Source organism: Oncorhynchus tshawytscha, linkage group LG14, assembly GCF_018296145.1.
Source record: "Oncorhynchus tshawytscha isolate Ot180627B linkage group LG14, Otsh_v2.0, whole genome shotgun sequence".
Taxonomy (NCBI): Eukaryota; Metazoa; Chordata; class Actinopteri; order Salmoniformes; family Salmonidae; genus Oncorhynchus; species Oncorhynchus tshawytscha.
Genome location: NC_056442.1, coordinates 3,237,360 through 3,257,518, shown reverse-complemented (window position 1 = coordinate 3,257,518; position 20,159 = coordinate 3,237,360). Strand labels below are relative to the sequence as shown.

General features: G+C 43.6%; 2 protein-coding genes and 1 pseudogene across 14 annotated transcripts in view; 2 read left to right on the top strand and 1 right to left on the bottom strand.

The window, feature by feature from the left end:
- The window catches only part of LOC112266371 (inositol polyphosphate-4-phosphatase type I A), a 42,414-nt gene extending 32,999 nt beyond the window's left edge, over window positions 1-9,415 (top strand). For 7 of the 13 annotated variants that reach the window (XM_042296816.1, XM_042296822.1, XM_042296821.1 and 4 more), the window contains one exon: window positions 1,127-3,453. In XM_042296816.1, the coding sequence (XP_042152750.1) occupies window positions 1,127-1,307 (181 nt within the window). In that variant the 3' untranslated portion in view covers window positions 1,308-3,453. Of the gene's footprint in view, window positions 1-1,126; window positions 3,454-7,208 lie in introns of those variants that run through there. The other 6 variants (XM_042296820.1, XM_042296819.1, XM_042296818.1 and 3 more) reach the window with 1 other exon arrangement.
- A 693-nt stretch (window positions 9,416-10,108) lies between these two features.
- Window positions 10,109-14,613, top strand: LOC112235395 (annotated as a pseudogene).
- Window positions 14,614-14,708: 95 nt separating this feature from the next.
- On the bottom strand, window positions 14,709-19,351 carry LOC112235390 (protein unc-50 homolog). Its single transcript, XM_024403835.1, has 6 exons — window positions 19,226-19,351; window positions 18,307-18,575; window positions 16,390-16,510; window positions 16,055-16,194; window positions 15,861-15,968; window positions 14,709-15,127 (listed from the first exon to the last, which is right to left on the bottom strand). The coding sequence occupies exons 1-6, from the start codon at window positions 19,342-19,344 to the stop codon at window positions 14,991-14,993; spliced, it is 894 nt and encodes a 297-aa protein (XP_024259603.1). The 5' UTR covers window positions 19,345-19,351; the 3' UTR covers window positions 14,709-14,990.
- Window positions 19,352-20,159: the final 808 nt, after the last annotated feature.

Genomic DNA, 20,159 nt, shown 5'->3' with positions numbered 1-20,159 from the left:
CACTGCCTGAACTAAAATGAAACACACATATTGCTTGCTCCATATGCTGGGATAGTGCCAACTACAAGGTCTTCTCTCCCCCATTTAAAAATAATAAAATATATAAAAGTTATATAATTCTCTGTAATTTAGCATTGGTTCCTCACGCAGCATCTGCTTGACAGTCTGTCCAGCCAGTTTGTGGAGAATGCTCCCCCATGATGACAGAGCTCGCTTTCCATACCCCCACATCATCCCCCTATCCAGCTCTCCTCCAACCCCATCCCCCTGTTCTCTGACACTGCTTGCTGAGAAGATGAGAAGGGCTAGATGAAGTGGAGGAGGGTAGAAGGAACAGAAACCTTGTGTAAGGATGTGACGACTCCCAGAACAGAAGCCCTGTAGAGTACAGTAGGTTATGTGAAAGATCTGTTGGGTAGTAATGCCATGCTGTCCTGCAGCTCCCTGCATGGTCTCTCGCTCCTCTCTTCACCTGCCCACTTCCTGTTCCTATTTGGTATGGGGAATTTTAAGTGCATGGCTTGAGGCTGGCATACCCCCCCACCCCACCTGCTATTCAGGAAGTGAATCCAAATTCAATGACTTGACTGAAATTAAATGGATTGGAGCACAACCCCCCCCACCCCCACATATCTGTTGTCTGTGGTATGAACATTGAGAATCATCACTGTCTTCTCTTCTTACCTCTTGATTGTTTCTTTCCTAAAGATGCAGAACATTTCTCTTAATTTTCTCCTTTCTCTCTTTCTCTTCCTCTTTTATGACAATGTATTTGTCTAACATTTCCCTTTTTTTTGGAATGATTTCCTTTATCCATTTTTAATTTTGGGTGTTTCTTGTTTGGGATTTTTTTTCTGGCTGAATGGGTCTTTTCACGTTCCGTTCCATTCCATCCACTGGCTGTGGCCCTAACCTTAATGTTATCACACCCCACCTGCACCATCACTGGTATCTCTTTGTTATCCATGGCTGATCATGGCCACCACATATCATTCATATTGTGTATTACCATCTCCTCCACTCTTATTGGCCACTTCATCCCTGTCCCAATGCACGTGTCCTATCTATCCATCCATGCCACCTGTACTTTTTGGCCCCGGCTTCTCCTCCCTCCCCCTCTCCGCAGCATTGGGACCAGGGAGGGGGTCACCCAGAAGAACCTGAGTGGCCTGTTGCCTGTGCGGGATTTCAGGCTGGACCCCAGCCTGCTGTACTCCCTGCCCCTGCTGGCCCTCAGCCCCAACCTGCTGGTCGTCTGGCTGTTCCTCAGCGTCGCCTACTTCCTGGCCAAGCTCCGCTGCAGCTGAAGGCACAGCCCCTCTGCCACCCAGCCCCACCTACTCTCGACCTCTACTCACCTCTTCTCTCTGCCCGTTCCCCCCAGTGTGTCAGTCAGTCGGTCAGGAAGAAAGGCAAAAAGTTAGTTTGTCAGTCAAGGAGGAAGACAGGGAGTCAGTCAGTCGCTCTGTCAGTCTGTCTGGAGCTCAGCCGGGAGAACCCTCTGATTGGCAGAGGGCAGACCGTGTGTACCTGACTGGACTTTATGTGCGTCACTCAGCTAAACTGCCAACTGTTCCACCTAATGGGCAGCCAGCACTCCTCCCGCCCTGCTCTCTGTCCTAACCAATCCAGTCAGAGCAGGAGGCTGGTCTAAAGGTCTATGTGCAGTACTGTATGAGACTGTTACTGTCAGTGTTCTGACATATTTCTCAGTTTAACACCCATTGTTTTACAACAATCAAAAACAAACTGAGAGTATGGAGAGAAACTTTGTGAAATATAGCCGGTCAGAAGTTTTAGCTGAATTTATTGGAAGTTTTGTCCCAGTTGTCCTTGAGTATTTATAATGCCGCTTCCCAACTCATGACATGATTATAACCATGCTATTATGATAATATGATGTCATGGATCCTTTGGTTTTGCACAGAGCTTATTTTCAGTCATGCAAATGTTCTGGCTTGCTTGACGTTTACGTCTTCCATAAGGTTTGCATACAGCATAAGCCAAGGGATAGCTTGGCCATGCAATATCAAGCTGATGTTTTGATCTGGTGGCCATTTTGTTGTTCCTCAGGCCTTCCTACTCTTACAGCAGGAGACTTGTGTCCGCTTTCACTTTAAATCAATGCACTTTTGTATCAACGTTGTCATCTTAATGAAGGTTATTCGCTTGTCTTGCCAATTGACACAGTTTCATCTTGGTTGGAGCAATTTGAATTGGCTAAATCTGGGAATTTATGAAATTTCAGGGGAGCTTTGTTGGCTTGTTTGATTATGCAGTGTAGTTTTTCCAAAGTGTTTATTTTTTAGTTGATATAAGATTTCATGCCTGTACCAAGTTTCCTATTTACTATAGAGTTTGTATATATGAATTGGTTCTTTGTTTGAGAACCTATATGGGTTGCAGTTCTAGGGAAATGACAGAGAAGATGAAGAGAATGTACATGGGCGAACCTCAAATGGCTCCCTACCACCAAATGATGCACTACCTCTGACCAGTAGTGCACTAAATATAGGGGATGATTTGAGACACAGCCCATGCTTGTTGTGCCAAATGTTTTAGCCAGGTCTCAGATGGTAGATACAGGTCTTGGATCTTTATTCCAGGTCAAAGTATTACTTCCAGATCTCCCAGCAGCCCAAATCCATCCCGCTTCCACAGATAAGTGCCCTAGAAAGGGAGATTTGGTATCAGACTCTTTGGGTTACTTCCAAGCCTTGCACTCTGGACTTCCTGGTCTCTGCCGAGAGAGTCCACACACCATTATCATATACAGTAGTTGCTATCTAGTCCCATAAAATATCCCATAAAAACATGATTAGCCATCTAATGGTATATGCACTCATTAATATGTAGACTAGTGGTATTATCGTTTTCCAGCCCCATAGCCTCTCTCCATTTGAATCAGTATAATACCTGTCTTCAGTGCTGTGTTACGTCCCAAGACGGCCACACTCAATCCAATCTAAAGTGACCTACTAAAGAAATGGACCATCCGTCCCAAAATAGCCTCCTCTGTGAGATTGTCACGCTTGTATTATATCCCCTCCACCCCTCATTTCCAACTCCTCGACCCCCACAATGGAAAACTGGAGGGATTCTTTTGTCCTTGTTGGTTGAGCTTTATGCAAGCTTTTTATAGGCCTCTCACCTGTGTGACTGGTATGAGCTAGGCTGGGTTTAATGGTGTATTTAGGTTAGTTCATTGGTTTGGTTTTGAATATTCAGAGGTTTATTATTTTTACTGATTTTGTGCAATGTTACTGTTTTACATTATCGACAAATACGTACATGCAGTATTTATTTCTCAGTATTCTACAGTATTTACTTTTTCAATCTTGTAAATCCATATTGTAAATAATAGAAATGTATAAAATCAGATCATCTATTGATAAGTATGCTGGTGTAGAACTACCTCTTGTCCCATGAAAACACCATCTGACTGTCAGCCAGGGGGGGGACAGCCAGGGGGAGAGCCGAGGGACAGCCAGGGGGAGAGCCGAGGGACAGCCAGGGGGAGAGCCGAGGGACAGCCAGGGGGAGAGCCGAGGGACAGCCAGGGGGAGAGCCGAGGGACAGCCAGGGGGAGAGCCGAGGGACAGCCAGGGGGAGAGCCGAGGGACAGCCAGGGGGAGGAGGGACAGCCAGGGGGAGGGACAGCCAGGGGGAGAGCCGAGGGACAGCCAGGGGGAGAGCCGAGGGACAGCCAGGGGGAGAGCCGAGGGACAGCCAGGGGGGACAGCCGGGGGGAGAGCCGAGGGACAGCCAGGGGGAGAGCCGAGGGACAGCCAGGGGGAGAGCCGAGGGACAGCCAGGGGGAGAGCCGAGGGACAGCCAGGGGGAGAGCCGAGGGACAGCCAGGGGGGGAGCCGAGGGACAGCCAGGGGGAGAGCCGAGGGACAGCCAGGGGGAGAGCCGAGGGACAGCCAGGGGGACAGCCAGGGGGAGAGCCGGGGGACAGCCAGGGGGAGAGCCGAGGGACAGCCAGGGGGAGAGCCGAGGGACAGCCAGGGGGAGAGCCGAGGGACAGCCAGGGGGGAGAGCCGAGGGACAGCCAGGGGGAGAGCCGAGGGACAGCCAGGGGGAAATGTGCTCCATGAGAGCAGCACCCAAGTTCTGTCCCAAATGGCACACTATTCCCTATGTAGTGCCCTATAGGTCCTGGTCAAAGTAGTGTACTATATAGGGAATAGGGCTCTGTTTAAGACGCAACCCCAGTATGTACAATGTTAGGATGGCGTTTGCCTCAACCAAATGTGAAATAGCTTGCCCTGCTGGTTGTAATGATACTACAGAAGCTTGTCACCCAGTAAGTCCTATGAAAAGATTTGGATTGCTCCGTTCTGGGGATACATGCAATTAGGAGCCCATTCTAAAGTTGTAGAGAATTGCAGAATGTGCTAGTGGCAGTTGGTTCTGCTGGTGTATTTAATTCCCATGAAGAAACACACTGCGTTAAAACATGTTGTAACCATAGTGATGCTAAATCCAGGAATATTCCAACTAAAACCAAGTTCTTGACTCAATTCTCAAGTTTTATTTTTCTGTTTCTCTTGAATTCCTTAGTGCTTTTGACTATAGAGAATATATTTATATTGCGTTGCATTATATTTTCATGCTTGTATGTCTAAATGCTCACGTTTGCTAAATATATGTATTCTTATGGAAAGTTTGATGACGATGTTACATCATTGTCATGCAGGTGTCACTTTATAATGAGAGGGAGAAATTCTAGTTGCTGTTCCAGATATCTATCTTATGAGTATGCTCTGAAATACTATCCTTTCTCCCTTTCTCTCTGAAGTAGTATGTGTTTCTCCCTTTCTCTCTGAAGTAGTATGCGTTTCTCCCTTTCTCTAATGCTTCTCTCTGAAATAGACTTTTCTCCCTTTCTGGTTCTCTTTGAAATGGTATGCATTTCTCCCTTTCTCTGGTTCTCTCTGAAATAGACTTTTCTCCCTTTCTCTCTGCTTCTCTCTGAAATAGTTTGCCTTTTCTCCCTTTCTCTCTGAAATGGTATGCGTTTCTCCTTTTCTCTCTGAAATAGTTTGCCTTTCTCCCTTTCTCTCTGAAATAGTTTGTATTTCTCCCTTTCTCTGAAATAGTTTGTATTTCTCCCTTTCTCTGAAATGGTATGCGTTTCTCTCTGAAATGGTATGCGTTTCTCTCTGAAATGGTATGCGTTTCTCTCTGAAATGGTATGCCTTTCTCTCTGAAATGGTATGCCTTTCTCTCTGAAATGGTATGCCTTTCTCTCTGAAATGGTATGCCTTTCTCTCTGAAATGGTATGCCTTTCTCTCTGAAATAGTTTGTTTCTCCTTTCTCTCTGAAATAGTTTGTATTTCTCCCTTTCTCTCTGAAATGGTATGCTTTTCTCCCTTTCTCTCTGAAATGGTTTGCCTTTCTCCCTTTCTCTCTGAAATAGTATGCGTTTCTCCCTTTCTCTGAAATAGTTTGCGTTTCTCCCTTTCTCTCTGAAATAGTATTCGTAAATAGTATTCGTTTCTCCCTTTCTCTGAAATGTTTGTTTCTCCCTTTCTCTGAAATGTTTGTATTTCTCCCTTTCTCTGAAATGGTATGCGTTTCTCTCTGAAATGGTATGCGTTTCTCTCTGAAATGGTATGCGTTTCTCTCTGAAATGGTATGCCTTTCTCTCTGAAATGGTATGCCTTTCTCTCTGAAATGGTATGCCTTTCTCTCTGAAATGGTATGCCTTTCTCTCTGAAATGGTATGCCTTTCTCGCTTTCTCTCTGAAATAGTATGCCTTTCTCCCTTTCTCTCTGAAATAGTTTGCCTTTCTCTCTGAAATGGTTGCCTTTCTCTCCTTTCTCTCTCTAAATGGTATGCCTTTCTCTCTGAAATGGTATGCCTTTCTCTCTGAAATGGTATGCCTTTCTCGCTTTCTCTCTGAAATAGTATGCCTTTCTCCCTTTCTCTCTGAAATAGTTTGCCTTTCTCTCTGAAATAGTTTGCGTTTCTCCCTTTCTCTCTGAAATAGTTTGCGTTTCTCCCTTTCTCTCTGAAATAGTTTGCGTTTCTCCCTTTCTCTCTGAAATAGTTTGCCTTTCTCCCTTTCTCTCTGAAATAGTTTGCCTTTCTCCCTTTCTCTCTGAAATAGTTTGCGTTTCTCCCTTTCTCTCTGAAATAGTATGCGTTTCTCCCTTTCTCTCTGAAATAGTTTGCGTTTCTCCCTTTCTCTCTGAAATAGTTTGCGTTTCTCCCTTTCTCTCTGAAATGGTTTGCGTTTCTCCCTTTCTCTCTGAAATAGTATGCCTTTCTCCTTTTCTCTCTGAAATAGTATTCGTTTCTCCCTTTCTCTCTGAAATAGTTTGCCTTTCTCTCTGAAATAGTATGCGTTTCTCCCTTTCTCTCTGAAATGGTTTGCGTTTCTCCCTTTCTCTCTGAAATAGTTTGCGTTTCTCCCTTTCTCTCTGAAATGGTTTGCGTTTCTCCCTTTCTCTCTGAAATGGTTTGCGTTTCTCCCTTTCTCTCTGAAATAGTATGCGTTTCTCCCTTTCTCTCTGAAATAGTTTGCGTTTCTCCCTTTCTCTCTGAAATAGTTTGCGTTTCTCCCTTTCTCTCTGAAATAGTTTGCGTTTCTCCCTTTCTCTCTGAAATAGTATGCGTTTCTCCCTTTCTCTCTGAAATAGTTTGCGTTTCTCCCTTTCTCTCTGCTTCTCTCTGGAAAGTGCAATAGTAGTCAATTAGTCAGCAGCCCAAAGAATCAGCTTTAATGTTATATAATAAACGTCATGCAATAAACGTCATGCCAAATGTATCAGAGGAGAAGGTGTATACTTCACTATAGAGTATTTGAATAGTTCTGTTTGTTTTCCCTGGAATGGAACTGTTGCATTGAAATTAGAATGTAGAACATTTAAGTCTGTGTTTTGCTATTGCTCTTGTTTCACTTTATCTGTGGTGCTCGTAACTCTATCTAGAAAGCAGGTCTTCTGTACACAGTATTAGTGATCTGTACCGCTCCCTCCAACAACATCCCGATATTTCCCGGGACAATCCGTCCGTTCGCTTTAGCTGTTGCCCCCATGTTTCTTTGACAGTGGCGTCAATGTGTTGGTTGGTTTTTGGGTTTCTCATTGTCTTTTAACACAGGCCCTTTTTTGTTTTGTTTTCTTCACTTTGCTGTCATCCTCTATCTGTGCTTGCCCCCCCCCCTCCCCTCCCCTCCCTCCTCCTTTTTCCCAGTGAGGGCTGCAGACGGGAGAATACCATGAAGAACGTGGGATGTCGCAAGTATGCTTTTAACTGTCTGCAGCTCAAGGCCTTCCCCAAACATTACAGGCCCCCCGACGGAACGTTTGGGAAGGTTGACACTTGATTTGGATCATATTCTATTGTAATAGGGACAGCAACAACAATGGCAGCATTAAAAAATGAATCAATGGTTAGATGGTCTTCAACCTACGATAGTTGCGGAAGTCCTGTGGTATATGCCTGTGCACTGAATCGATGCATATTTTCCATTTCAAAGACGAATATCAAAACCTATGGAATGGGGAAAATGCCAAACCACTACTGGTTGAGAAATGATATACCATTTATTCAGACCTCACATGCATACCTTTCTAGATTGTTCTGAAGTTGTAGATAAGTCAGGTGGGACTAGTGACAACACTGTCTGGTTACATCACATTTTTAGAGTAGTCAAGATACAGCAAGGAGGTTGTTTTCCTGAAAAGACGGTCACTGATTCTTTACCATTATACACAGTGATGACTTCGTTATTTTCAGAGCCTCAGGCAATCTATAGGTTACCAAACGTTCATCCTGGGATGATGCTACTTCATGCTGACTATGTTCAAAGTCGTGTCTCTCAACCCATAGTTAACATGTAAACTGGGATTCGTACATTTGGTTGGCGTCATTGGCCAGATCCTATGCATTTCAGAGTTCTTATTTAGGGAGTGTTTTACGTATGGACTACACATTGTGGAAGTTAAGCTAGTCTGACGGACTTGATGAAGGTTCCTTCCCCACGTGGATTTAGCAGTACTCTAATCCTGTAGAGCAGGGGATCTTTGAACGTTTTCAGCTCCAGAACTGAATAAGAAATTGACCATCCTCCTGTGACCCAAATGGTTCACCAGTGACCCAAATGAAGACAAAATAGTGTGTGATTAGAGATGTATTCTCATAACTCACGACCCACCTCTTGCATGCCCAGGGCCCACTTTGGAACCCGACCCATAGTTTAAGAAACCCTGTAGAGAGACGTCCCACAGACTGCAATGGCAACCCAAGACCAACCAGAGCTTTCAGTGTCTGACGCGTACCTCACCTATGTCCTGTTTCCCTTTTCATATCTGTAAAGCCTGCGTTTAACTTCTTTGCCAAATGAAGGGTTGTGATTGTGAATGGATTTAGCTATGTGGCATTATCTGGCAGCTCACTGTGAAGACTTAGCACTGTCTTAAAGGGATAGTTTGGGATTTTGGCACGAGTTCACCCGGGAGTCGGGTGAAGTTAGCTGTAGTTTCGCGAGCCAATGCTAACTAGCTTAGCACAAAGAGGGCCTCATTGCCAGAATCCTGAACTATTCCTTTAAGACTTAAAGAGGAATATGGAAAAAGCTATGAATGTTCTAGAAAGATCCAATTTCTCGATAAAGTTGGGTTTGAGGGTAGAAAATGAAACATAATACATTATAACGTTGACTTGTAAAGGAAATCGAGTAGATTATTTTCTGTTCTAATGTTGAACCAAGTAAAGGCCAGTAGGAAACCATTTAAACACCCAAGAAGCACTTTTCTTTAAGGTCATTTTCTGCATTTGTTGCACTGTTATTTTAGGATTGTCTTGTTGGCAGGCGTTGTTGACCAGGGTAAAATAGTCGGTAGAATGTTATCGGTATGGGAGTTACATTGTACGTTAATCTGGAAACTGTGCTGCTCAACAACAACATATTTGTCATGTCTATTTTCACCACCAAGCGGCAATGTCGACTTTCTGTTTTGCAACATTTAATGAGATTGCAATTTGATACACAATTGAGCCAGAGGAGACTTGATCCTACAAATGAGTCGTGTGTGTATATGTAGCAAAGCTTCACATATGTTTGCTTTTCAACAGGCACTTCTGTATGACACACAACCCATAAACTCAACTGAGATGCAGTTTGTGTACATTTAGTGTATTGTTTACTCTAGTGTCTTTCATGCTCATAAATATTTTTAGTATTATTGGAAACATATTTTACTATCTGCAGACTTTATTTTGCATTTATGTACTATACTATAGGGTATAATAAGCATTGGGATTGGATTTGTATTTCTTTCTATCGTAATGAGCATATCTTGAATCCTGCACAAAGAGGATATCTGTATAGGCCTGACTGTTGCTTTTAGATGAAGCTTTCATCAATATCTGACGCTAATAAAAGAATGTTCAACGTCTTTGTTTTGTCTTTGTAATGGGAGACTTGAAAGTTTACATCAAGGTGTTGCAATGTTCCGTTCTTCTCATTGCAATTCATTGTATTCCAGAATCTTATCTGGGTGACTCCAGCTAGAGTGAAATGTCATCCAGCCAGGCCACAGTAAAACAAAAGACCTTGTGTCTGTTTACTAGGATTTTTTTTTTTTTTGTTCTCTGCAAGATTCCACTTGTTATACAGTAGCAAAGCTGTAGAGATATGAAGCCAGTTATGTCTGTGGTGACGTACTCGTAGTCACAACTAGAAAGAAACAAGGTTCAACACATTTTGATTCCTAAAATACAGTGCTACTTGAAGACAATGGCAGCCCCATTGGCATATGGCAGACTATGGAGATCAGTGTCTCATTTCCAGAGGTGGAGGTAATTGGGTTTATTTTTCACTTCTCTTTTTACAAAGGAGTGCCGGGTCCGTAGTGGTCACGCAGAGTGAATGCAAATCTACTCAGCCTTTAGTTTTAATACGTTTGACTGAGTTAGGAAAATGTTTTGGAGAACTACACAGTCTGCTACGAATACAGCCTTGGCAGACATAAGCAGACCACATTCATGTGGTCTATTACTCTCGATCACACTCCAGTCCAGACGGTGGCAGTAATGCACTCAACATCTGGTTTGCACACTGAAGAACGAAAAAAAGGGGGGAATAAGAAGAACTCTATAGTAGTGGCTGCGGTTCCGTGAAAGGAAGTCTTTATTTCGCGCAGAGGAATGGCTTCTCTTAATGTTGGGTCGACATACTCAAATTATACAGACTTTAATAATGCGCTCACCGCATTCGAAAATTTGTATTTTGTCCAGTTTTACCGCCGCGACGCAAGAACAATTGAACAAGTCAAACGATTAAATCCAAGGCACCATTACAATCCTGAGTTGAAGTATGTGACCATACATCTGACTTGTATACACGGTGGCAGAAATGTATTATCACATTCTGAAGGAGTGCGTCCGAAAACGAGGTAGCTAGCTTCCAATTCTAGATGACTTTTTTTATTTTTTCCATGGTCATGTAGCCTACATATCTGCTAGATCTGCTGACTGTTTTGCAGCGTCCGTCATAATAAGAGTTTAATGTAATGTTTTCCAGGACAAGAGAGCATGTTTTTTGTTGTAGTGGTGACAGTATAAAAAAAAATGTTTTTAATTAGAAATGTATTTCGTTTTACATTGTTAGAACAATGTTAAAGTAGGATCGTTGTCTCTACAGTACCTGCAGGGTTGGATGCCCAGCTTTAATCAAAGTCAAAACTACAGAGAATGGAGAGAGATTAGTTGTAAAGGAAATGGTTAAAATACACAACCATGAAGTCAGTGAGGTGAGTGGTCAACATAATGGGTTCAATTCCAGATGGCAATACCAGGATGCATTTTATAGTCTTATTGTTATGATAAAATACACTAGGACTATCACATAACAATTACTGGTTGATGGTTGTTCACACATGTATAAATGAATGTTCTTGTACAGGCTGCATTCAAGCACTACCCCAAGAGGAGACAACTATGTCCCGCCAAGTGTTCCGAATTGCTGACAAAGTACGATGGCAACAAAAGATTGGTGATCGAAGAGCTCATCAAAGTAACTGGAAAAGTCATCCTACCGAAGGACATTCACAACATTGCAGTGACAATGAACTGTCCTCCAAAATGTGAGCGAAAGAAACAAGAGGTGAGCAAAGGGATTCGAATGGTGATGGACACTGACACACAGCTAAGAGAACAGGCAAGAAAAAGGCGGCCTGGATCTGGTTAGTATTTCTGACATAATACGGGCTATTATGTTAAGGACGGAGCATTGCCATTACGTTGCCACAACGTTGGGGATGTTACACCCTCACATACAGCGGCGTAGTGGTGGTGGTTTATTTTTTACCTGACCTGGAACAACCGCCCGGACACTCCGGTTCGCTACGTGGACTCCAGTGGTAATCAGCTTGGTAATAACAGGCTACAGTTTACCAACCGTTTTGACCTGTGTATCCACCTACGTGCGCAGGACATTTGTCCGTGGGTTTCGCGTAGCACAGAACCATTAGAAATATAATTATATTTCTATGCGCAGAACGTTGGCTCGGTCAATTTGAAAAAATGCATTGAGAAGCCAGTTCCAACACACACATGTATAGCTGGCAGGGTTACACATGGGGTTTCCATATAGGCAATATCAGATATTCTTTACGGCTGCTCTACTCGGCCTGATAACTTATGATTCAATTCCTATACTGTGTGTCTTCTCCATTCATTCCGATATAAAGGTGCATGACGAGGTGTAGCAGACATGCTTTAGTCTTTCAAAGAAGACGCGTCGGCAACGACAGTCAAACTATCGTCAAGCACAACCTTGCGGGTAAAGAAATTGTTGACAAATTTAGATTTTGGAGTTTAATGTCCCATTTTAATGTTACTGCTGTTCTGACTGTCATTGAATGCACCTCTAAGCGTTCAAGGATCCAAGGGGGTCCGATAAGAAACTGGTGCTTGACGTGGACACGGGTGGATGACGCTCAGGCCATCATGATGGCTCTCGCAGCCCCCAACGTGGAGGTCCAGGGGATCACCTGCGTACGCGGCAACGCCTCCCTGGAAATCACCTGCGTACGCAGCGAGTCCTCAAAGTCTGCCAGAGACTTGATGTAGGCCTGGTGGAAAGACTGCTCACTTCATTAAACAACCATTTCATTTGTAACGATCATACAATTTTGGTGGTAAGCTTATGCTCTGTTATAGACTAATATCAGTGTGTATTATATCTACTGTGTTGCGTTAGATCCCAGTGTTCGGTGGCACTGCGGAGCCTCTGATGGGTCACCCCCTGTCGGCAGGCTCCTTCCACGGGCAGGATGGGCTGGGGGACGCCCCTGACCCAGATGCCCTGGGCCTGGAGCTGCTACAGACAGAAGGGGCTGTCATCAGGCTGGTCAATGAGAACCCTGGAGAGGTTGGTAACAAAAGGGTTAGGTTCCTAGGCTAAAACCAAACCCCAGCACCCCTAGATCTATGAGAAATGTCTTTGCATTGGGGAATCCAAACAAGAAGGTATTTTACTAGGATCCCCATTAGCTATTGCAAAAGCAGCGGCTACTCTTCCTGGGGTCCACATGAAACATAATACAGAACATTAATAGACAAGAACAGCTCAAGGACAGAACTACATACATTTTTAAAACCGCACACACACGTAGCCTACATATCAATGCATACACACAAACTATCCAGGTTAAATGGGGGAGAGGCGTTGTGCCGTGAGGTGTTGCTTTGGTTTTTGAAACCAGGTTTGCTGTCTATTTGAGCAATATGAGATGGAAGGAAGTTCCATGCAATAAGGGCTCAATATAATACTGTACGTTTTCTTGAATTCGTTCTGGATTTGGGGACTATGAAAAGACCTGTGGTGGCATGTCTGGTGGGATAAGTGTGTGTCAGAGCTGTGTGTAAGTTGACTAATGCAAACAATTTGGGATTTTCAACACATTGTTTCTTAAAAATAAGTGATGCCATCAGTCTCAACTCTTAGCCAAGAGACACTGGCATGCATAGTATTTATATCAGCCCTCTGATTACAATGAAGAGCCAAACGTGCCGCTCCGTGCTGGGCCAGCTGCAGCTTACCCAGGTCTTTCCTTGCAGCACTGGACCACACGGCTGGACGATAATTAAGACTAGACAAAACTAGAGCCTGCAGAAATTGCATTTTGGAGTGGTGTCAAAAAGCAGAGCATTTCTTTATTACGGCTAGACCTCTCCCATCTTTATAACCATTGAATCTATATTTTTGACCATTACAGTTTACAATCTAAGGTATCTCCAAGTAATTTAGTCTCACCTTGTTCAACAGCCACACCATTCATTACCAGATTCAGCTGAGGTCTAGCACTTAATGAATGGTTTGTACCACATACAATGCTCTTAGTTTGAGATATTCAGGACCAGTTTATAACGAGGTCTAGTGCTTTGTTGCCAAGGTGTTAAGGGCATTTTTTTGTCCCTTCAGAGTAGATGTCTGGATTGACTCAGTGTTGTTTCTGTCTAGGTGTGCCTGGCCCTTGCAGTGAAGATTGACCCCACCCTCCCTCAGAAACTCAAAGGTCTCTTCATCATGGGAGGCAACACTGACTGTAAGGGCTTTGTGTCTATAATGCAATTTACATAGGCCTAGGGACTTGTTATCAACATACTTTGTCATACAGTCAATTGACCTGGTAGGATGTTACGTTATTATTTATATAATTTCATGTTTCTTGGATATTGTTATTTGTGTGTGCAGAGTTCAACTTTGCTGCAGACATCGTCCTGAACCGCTTCTTCTGTCCAACCTACATCGCTACCTGGGAGTTCTGCTGTGAGAACAAGCTACCATGGGTAAGAACACAGGTTCTGGTCATCTACCTATACAGACTAAATAAAGGCTCACCCACTACCAGGCTTATTGTAAGCACTGGTCCAGCTCTCACATCAGAGCAGATGGGAGGAAATGAGACGAGAGGTGGCCACTTTCAATTATTGAGATGCATCCATTGGCTTACTTAGACAATTCATTACTATCGAAATATGTCTTACAGCCTTTTTACAAAGATATTACATACATTTTGTTAGTCTTTTCTCCAAACCCAATTCTCTAATCTGCACCCTGCAGTCATTCTGTGACAACTGGCTGGCCCAGGACTCAGACAAGGCCTGCTTCATGAAGAGCATCTTCAAACACCGTGGCCACTTGTGCTTGCTACCAACGGGAGATGACGGCTGGCCCGGGTTTTGTGTCGTGCGACTCATATGCCATGGTGGCAGCCATCAATGACGGTTTTGTGTGGGTGTCTGAGCCGGTGGCGGTTACGGTGGAGCTTCAGGGGACCTACACCCGGGGCATGATGGTCCTGGACAAGCTGGGAGTCCTGGAGAAGGGGCACCAAGTTGTCATCATGAGGACAGTGGACCTGGAGAGCTTCAAGGACTCCCTGAAGTAATAAGGGAACTATTGCTTTCAATTGTTTATTTTTTACAAAATTATAGGGGAGGGCTCAAATTCCACTCTTCGTAATGAGTTTTGTACAGATAGATCTTGATAAGAGGGAGACAGTTTGTGGTGGGTGTGTCTGTTTTGACTTACCATTATGTTCTGAATCACCATTTTACTTTATCAGGAAATAAATATTCTACAGTTGTCTTACTATATATATTATGAGGTCAACAGCAAATGTCCATGAGTGATATCAGTTGTTTTAGATTGCATTTCTTTCCTGTTAATGAAAAGGGGGATGAAGTAAAGCCTCTTTATTGAAAGTGCCCAGAGAAACGCCCCTTAGTCCAATTGAAATACAAATTCACCACTTTTCATTACTTCTTTCTCTTCAATAAACAAGCTTTTCAGTACGTCATATTTAAAATAAAAACAAACCACAATTTGTATCTTACAGCCAAAGTATTATTTACAAAGTATACAAAACTGCATCACCCCATCCAATCACATTCCAGAATGAAAGCATTGTCCATGAGTCCTCAGAGCCACCTGACTGTCTGGGCTCTGGTCCTGACTAGTGTCTACTGGACGCGGTACTTGTAGAACCAGCAGAGGCCCTTGGTGAAGTTCCATCCCAGGGAGAGAGAGAGGATGTAGAGGAGAACTAGCAGGGCGAAGGGGTAGAGCAGAACCACTGTGTTCTGCAGTTGGGGCAAGGCTGAGGGACAGCGAGAGAGGAACTGGAGTAAATATACAGTTGGTAGACGTAACCATTGTTAGAGGGTCTGATGGTTTCACCCCCAGTGAACTATCCCTTTAAAGTTGAATAAAACCACAGAACAAATGTGATGCATCCGCTTGTCGTTTCCACTCACTACCAAATATGACAGTGAGAGGAAGCGGCAGGTAGCCTAGTGGTTAAGAGCATTGGGACAGTAACCGAAAGGGCCCTGGTTTGAATCCCTGAGCCGATTAGGTGGGGGAAATCTGTCTATGCCCTTGAGCAAGGCACTTAACCCTAATTGGCCCTGTAATCGCTCTGGATAATAGCATCTGCTAAATGACTGGAATGTGAAATAAAGCCCAGTGGCCAGCAGAGCAAGGATGACCGACATTCTGCAAGTTTTGAAACATTTGATCTCAATACAGTTTTCTGTTCCCAAAACTAGAATCTTATGAACAGAGTTGACTAAGTCTTTACCCTTTGCCAAAGTCGTAAAAAAAACACATTGTTTAGAAGGAGTGCAAAGGCGAATTGAGTTATAGCACATGGGCACTTAGGAGTAGGTTTGCAAGAACGGGCCAATAGGATCTCGCTAGCTTGGCTATGCCCACCTCCTTGCTTGTTCTGCCCACTATGACTCATTTGTTCCCATTGGATAAGACAGGCTGTGGTCCATCTTGGTTTAGTTATAAAAAATCTTTGATTAAACTGTTATAGGGGGCCTCACCGTTGTATCCCAGGAATGTAATGTATAGATAGTAGCTGATGGCTGTCAGCCACAGACTGTTCCCTACAAAGTACCCCAGGAACCAGTCTGAGTTTATCACTACGATATCTGAAACAAACAGCAGAGATCAGACACCGTTACAACAAATAACACCGTAACATGTTAGAAATGTGTAATAACAAGTCTGCACTCACGGTTTATAAAGAAGAGCTGTAGGAAGTGCAGGATGACAAGCAGGGGGTAGAAGGCATTGAGATGCACATCGAAGGCGTAGCCCCACTCTACATCATAGTCCTTACTGGGCGGCTTCAGCAGGTACTTATTGGTGATGAACCTGGGGATACAGCACGGACAGGAAAGGGCCTTTAGAAGAGCATGGGGAAGGACCAACATTTAAACATTTGCACAGCCCGAAGACAACCTCTACCCTGTATCTGAAGGGACCAGATAGACATACACACAATATGATGCTTCCAGCCATTCCATACACCTTATGTCCATCTAGCTCTTTCTGTAAATCTCTACTCACCACATGAGTGTGGAGATGAGCAGGCCCACGCCGATGCAGTCTATGAACACCACCCACAGCAGCAGCTTCAGAGTCTCCACAAAGCCCATGTCCAGCACCAGCCCAAAGCCCACTGTGGACACTACACACAGAGGACGAGAGACCGGTGTCAACCACAGCCACAGGACAAAAGCAGAAAGATGATAATATTGTCATTTGTAATATTTGTTATTTATTAGGATCCCAATTAGCTGCTGGAAAAGCATCAGCTCCTCTTCCTGGGGTCCACATAAAACATGACATAATGCATAGTTAAGGACTGAAATACATGCATTTAAAATGACACAGCGTACATATCAGTACATACAATATCTAGGTCTAATACATAGTACATTGCAAGTTGCAATACAAGATATATAAAATGGCTGTCTCTCTTCACAGTCCCCTTGTGCAGTAAGGTGTGCTATTATCTGTTTTTAAAACTGGTTTTATTTCTAGCTTGAGTTACCTGGGGTGGCAGAGAGTTCCATGTAGTCATGGCTCTATTTAATACTGTGTGTTTCCCAGCCTCTGTTCTGGACCTGGGGACTGTGAAGAGAGCTCTGTTTGCATGTCTTGTGTTGTACCGGTTAGTGTCCGAACTGTGTACCAACTGCTTGAACAGACAGTTTGGTACCTTCAACACATCAATATCTCACAAAGACCAATAGTGATGCAGTCAATCTCTCCTCAACTTTGAGAAAGGAGAGACTGACATGCATGTTACTGACACTTTCCCTCCAAGTGAGATACGGGCTGCTTTGTTCTGGGCCAACTGCAATTTACCCATGTCCTTCTTTGCCACAACTGGGCAGTAGTCCAGGTGCTCCAAAACAAGAGCCTGTAGGACCAGTCTGGACGACAGATGTCAAAAGGCTGAGCAACGCCCTATCACAGACAGACCTCTTCCCATTTAAGCAACCATCTAGTCTATATGTTTTGACCATGACAGCTTGCTATCTAGGGTTACCCCCAGCAGTTTAATCTCCTCAGCTTGCTCAATAGCCACATCATTCAATAATAGATCTAAACAAGGTTTAGCATTGCGCAAGTGATTTGTCCCAAAAATGATGCTTTTCGTTTGAGATATTTAGCACCAGCCTATTGCTAGTTACCTGTTGTAAAACTGTCTGGAGCTCTGTGTTAAGTGTCTGTTATTTATTTTACTGTATAAGTCTAACAAAAACAGCTCCCAATCTTCTTACTATCAATTTCTTTCAGTCATTCATCATTTTTAAAAATGTATTTTTAACCTTTATTTAACTAGGCAAGTCAGTTTAGAACAAATTCTTATTTTCAATAATGGACTAGGAACAGTGGGTTAACTGCCTTGTTCAGGAGCAGAACGACAGATTTTTTTTACCTCGTCAGCTCGGGGATTCGATCTTACAACCTTCCGGTTACTAGTCCAACCCTCTAACCACTAGGCTACCTGCCGAGCATGTGGAGTAACTGATCATCAAAACATTTCCTTGTGACTACACAGTCTCATCACAAACTCTTTATGTCTCTGATCTGTTTTAATCACATGTGAGAGAAGTCAATGGAAAGAGGGTCCCATAACCAGGAATTAATACTCCAAATGATACATTCATTCCTGTCTGATTGGTGGTTACATCCTATACAAGAAAGCCTTATTGCATCCTATTTTGAGTCTGTTAATGATTTCTGTTGCTGCTTCATTTCTAGTAAAAGCTTTAATATGATGCCTTAAAGGTGCTTTGCTTTTTGTTGGGTTGTGCATATTTACACTTTCTCTAAATTGCAAAAAGTTATTTTAGTGGTCAAACTATTGCTACACAGTTCTTCCCACTCCTTGTTTTTATAAAGCACACTTGTTCAGAAAGGGCAGGTGATTGTTAAAGATCGACTGCTGTGAAAAACACCCAAGATACTGACCACAGAGCCAGATGCTGAGTAACACCAGGAAGGCAGGGTCGTCTCTGGCCCACTGGTCCTTGGTCTGCTTCCTGTAGTGGAAGTTACGATACACTCTCTGTGGGGAGGTGAACAGGTAGAGCATCTGCCACACGGCAAACTCAAAGTCCATGGCTTTGAAGTGCAGCAGCCTCCTCAGGTATTTGTAGCGCTTGGCGCCCGCTGTGTGGCGTGCCGCATCGCGGGCACTCAGGCTTCCGTTCTGCGGCGAGGTGGTCGGTAACATAGTGCTGGGAAACACAGGAAGCATCACGATGACCAAATCAGAGCCATAGATATACAGAATTTGATTTATAGTGGAGGTGCAGTCTTCCCTTTCTCCCTGCATAGGGCTCACCTGGTGACACAGTACTGTCAGCTTATGTCAACATCCAAGAACCTGTACAATATTGACTTTTACCATGCAATTACATTAAGTCATTACAACAGTCACATTGATTATTTCCTAAATGACCTCGTCCATCCTGTCAGTCTGTCTGCGGTAGTTTAGTTTAGACATCTTACTAGCTATCTGATATGTCTGTAACACACTCCAGCAGTCACGACAGATAGTGTGATATACTGTGCTCAGATTTTTGTTGACATGCCAGACTAACAGACTAGTAGCAGCTAGCTAGATGGCTCTTGAAAGCTAACGTCAGCTGGCAAACTGTGGTTTTCCGTGCCAACAATATTGTTTAAACTAAAGTAATTTGTGCCAGCGAGTATCAAAACGTAAGACTAAACAAAGTAGCTAGCTATGGCTAGCTGACGTTAGGTCGGTGGCATAGACCCTTTGATGGACATGGAATTGTCTGGCCTTAGTAGCACGTTAGACAAGACTACAACTGCATGTATGGTTTAGTTGCACACAGAGATAAGAATGTTGGAATAAACGTACCTACTGAACCTCCTATTTTTAGAAGAAAGTTCCTTTTCCTCAGTAAAAAATATCTCTTCCGGACAACTGAACACGTAGAAACTTCCGGCAAGTGACCAAGAGGCGCTTAGACATTGCATCTTGGGAATTGTAGTCAAAACGAAATTAAACAAGCTTTGTTGTAGTACAATCTATCATAACATATCACCACTCCCCTCTGACATAGCGAAAATAAAAGAATAGATATGGATTTTTGCATGTGTTTTTAAATTAAACGGACAGTATAATGAATATGCATGTGAAAGCAGTATAGCATAGGTGATTCAGAGTGTTTATTAGTCACATGTACAGGGTTGCAGGTGTGAGTGAAAATCTTTGGCTTTGAGCTCCAACATGCAGAAAATGTCTATGGGTGGAGTACTGGGGGGTGGGGCGAATGTCCATAGGTGGAGTAGCAGGGGGGAGCGGGGTGCAGGTAGCTGACTAGTGGTGGCTATTCAGGTAGTCTGATGGTCTGAGGGTAGAAACTATTGGCCAGTCTTTCAGTTTTTGCCATGATGCTCCTGTGCTGCCCACTTCTGAGTGATTGAAGCAGGGAGAACAGGGCATGGCTTGGGTGGCTGGGCTCCCTGATGATCTTCTTGGCATTCCTGCGACACCTGGTCTTGTAAACTCAGCAAAAAAAGAAACTTCCCTTTTTCAGGACCCTGTCTTTCAAAGATAATTTGTATATAACTAACTTCACAGATCTTCATTGTAAAGGGTTTAAACACTGTTTTTCATGCTTGTTCAATTAACCATAAACAATTAATGAACATGCCTCTGTGGAACGGTCGTTAAGACACTAACAGCTTACAGACGGTAGGCAATTAAGGTCACACTTATGAAAACTTAGAACACTAAAGAGGCCTTTCTACTGACTCTGAAAAACACCAAAAGAAAGATGCCCTGGGTC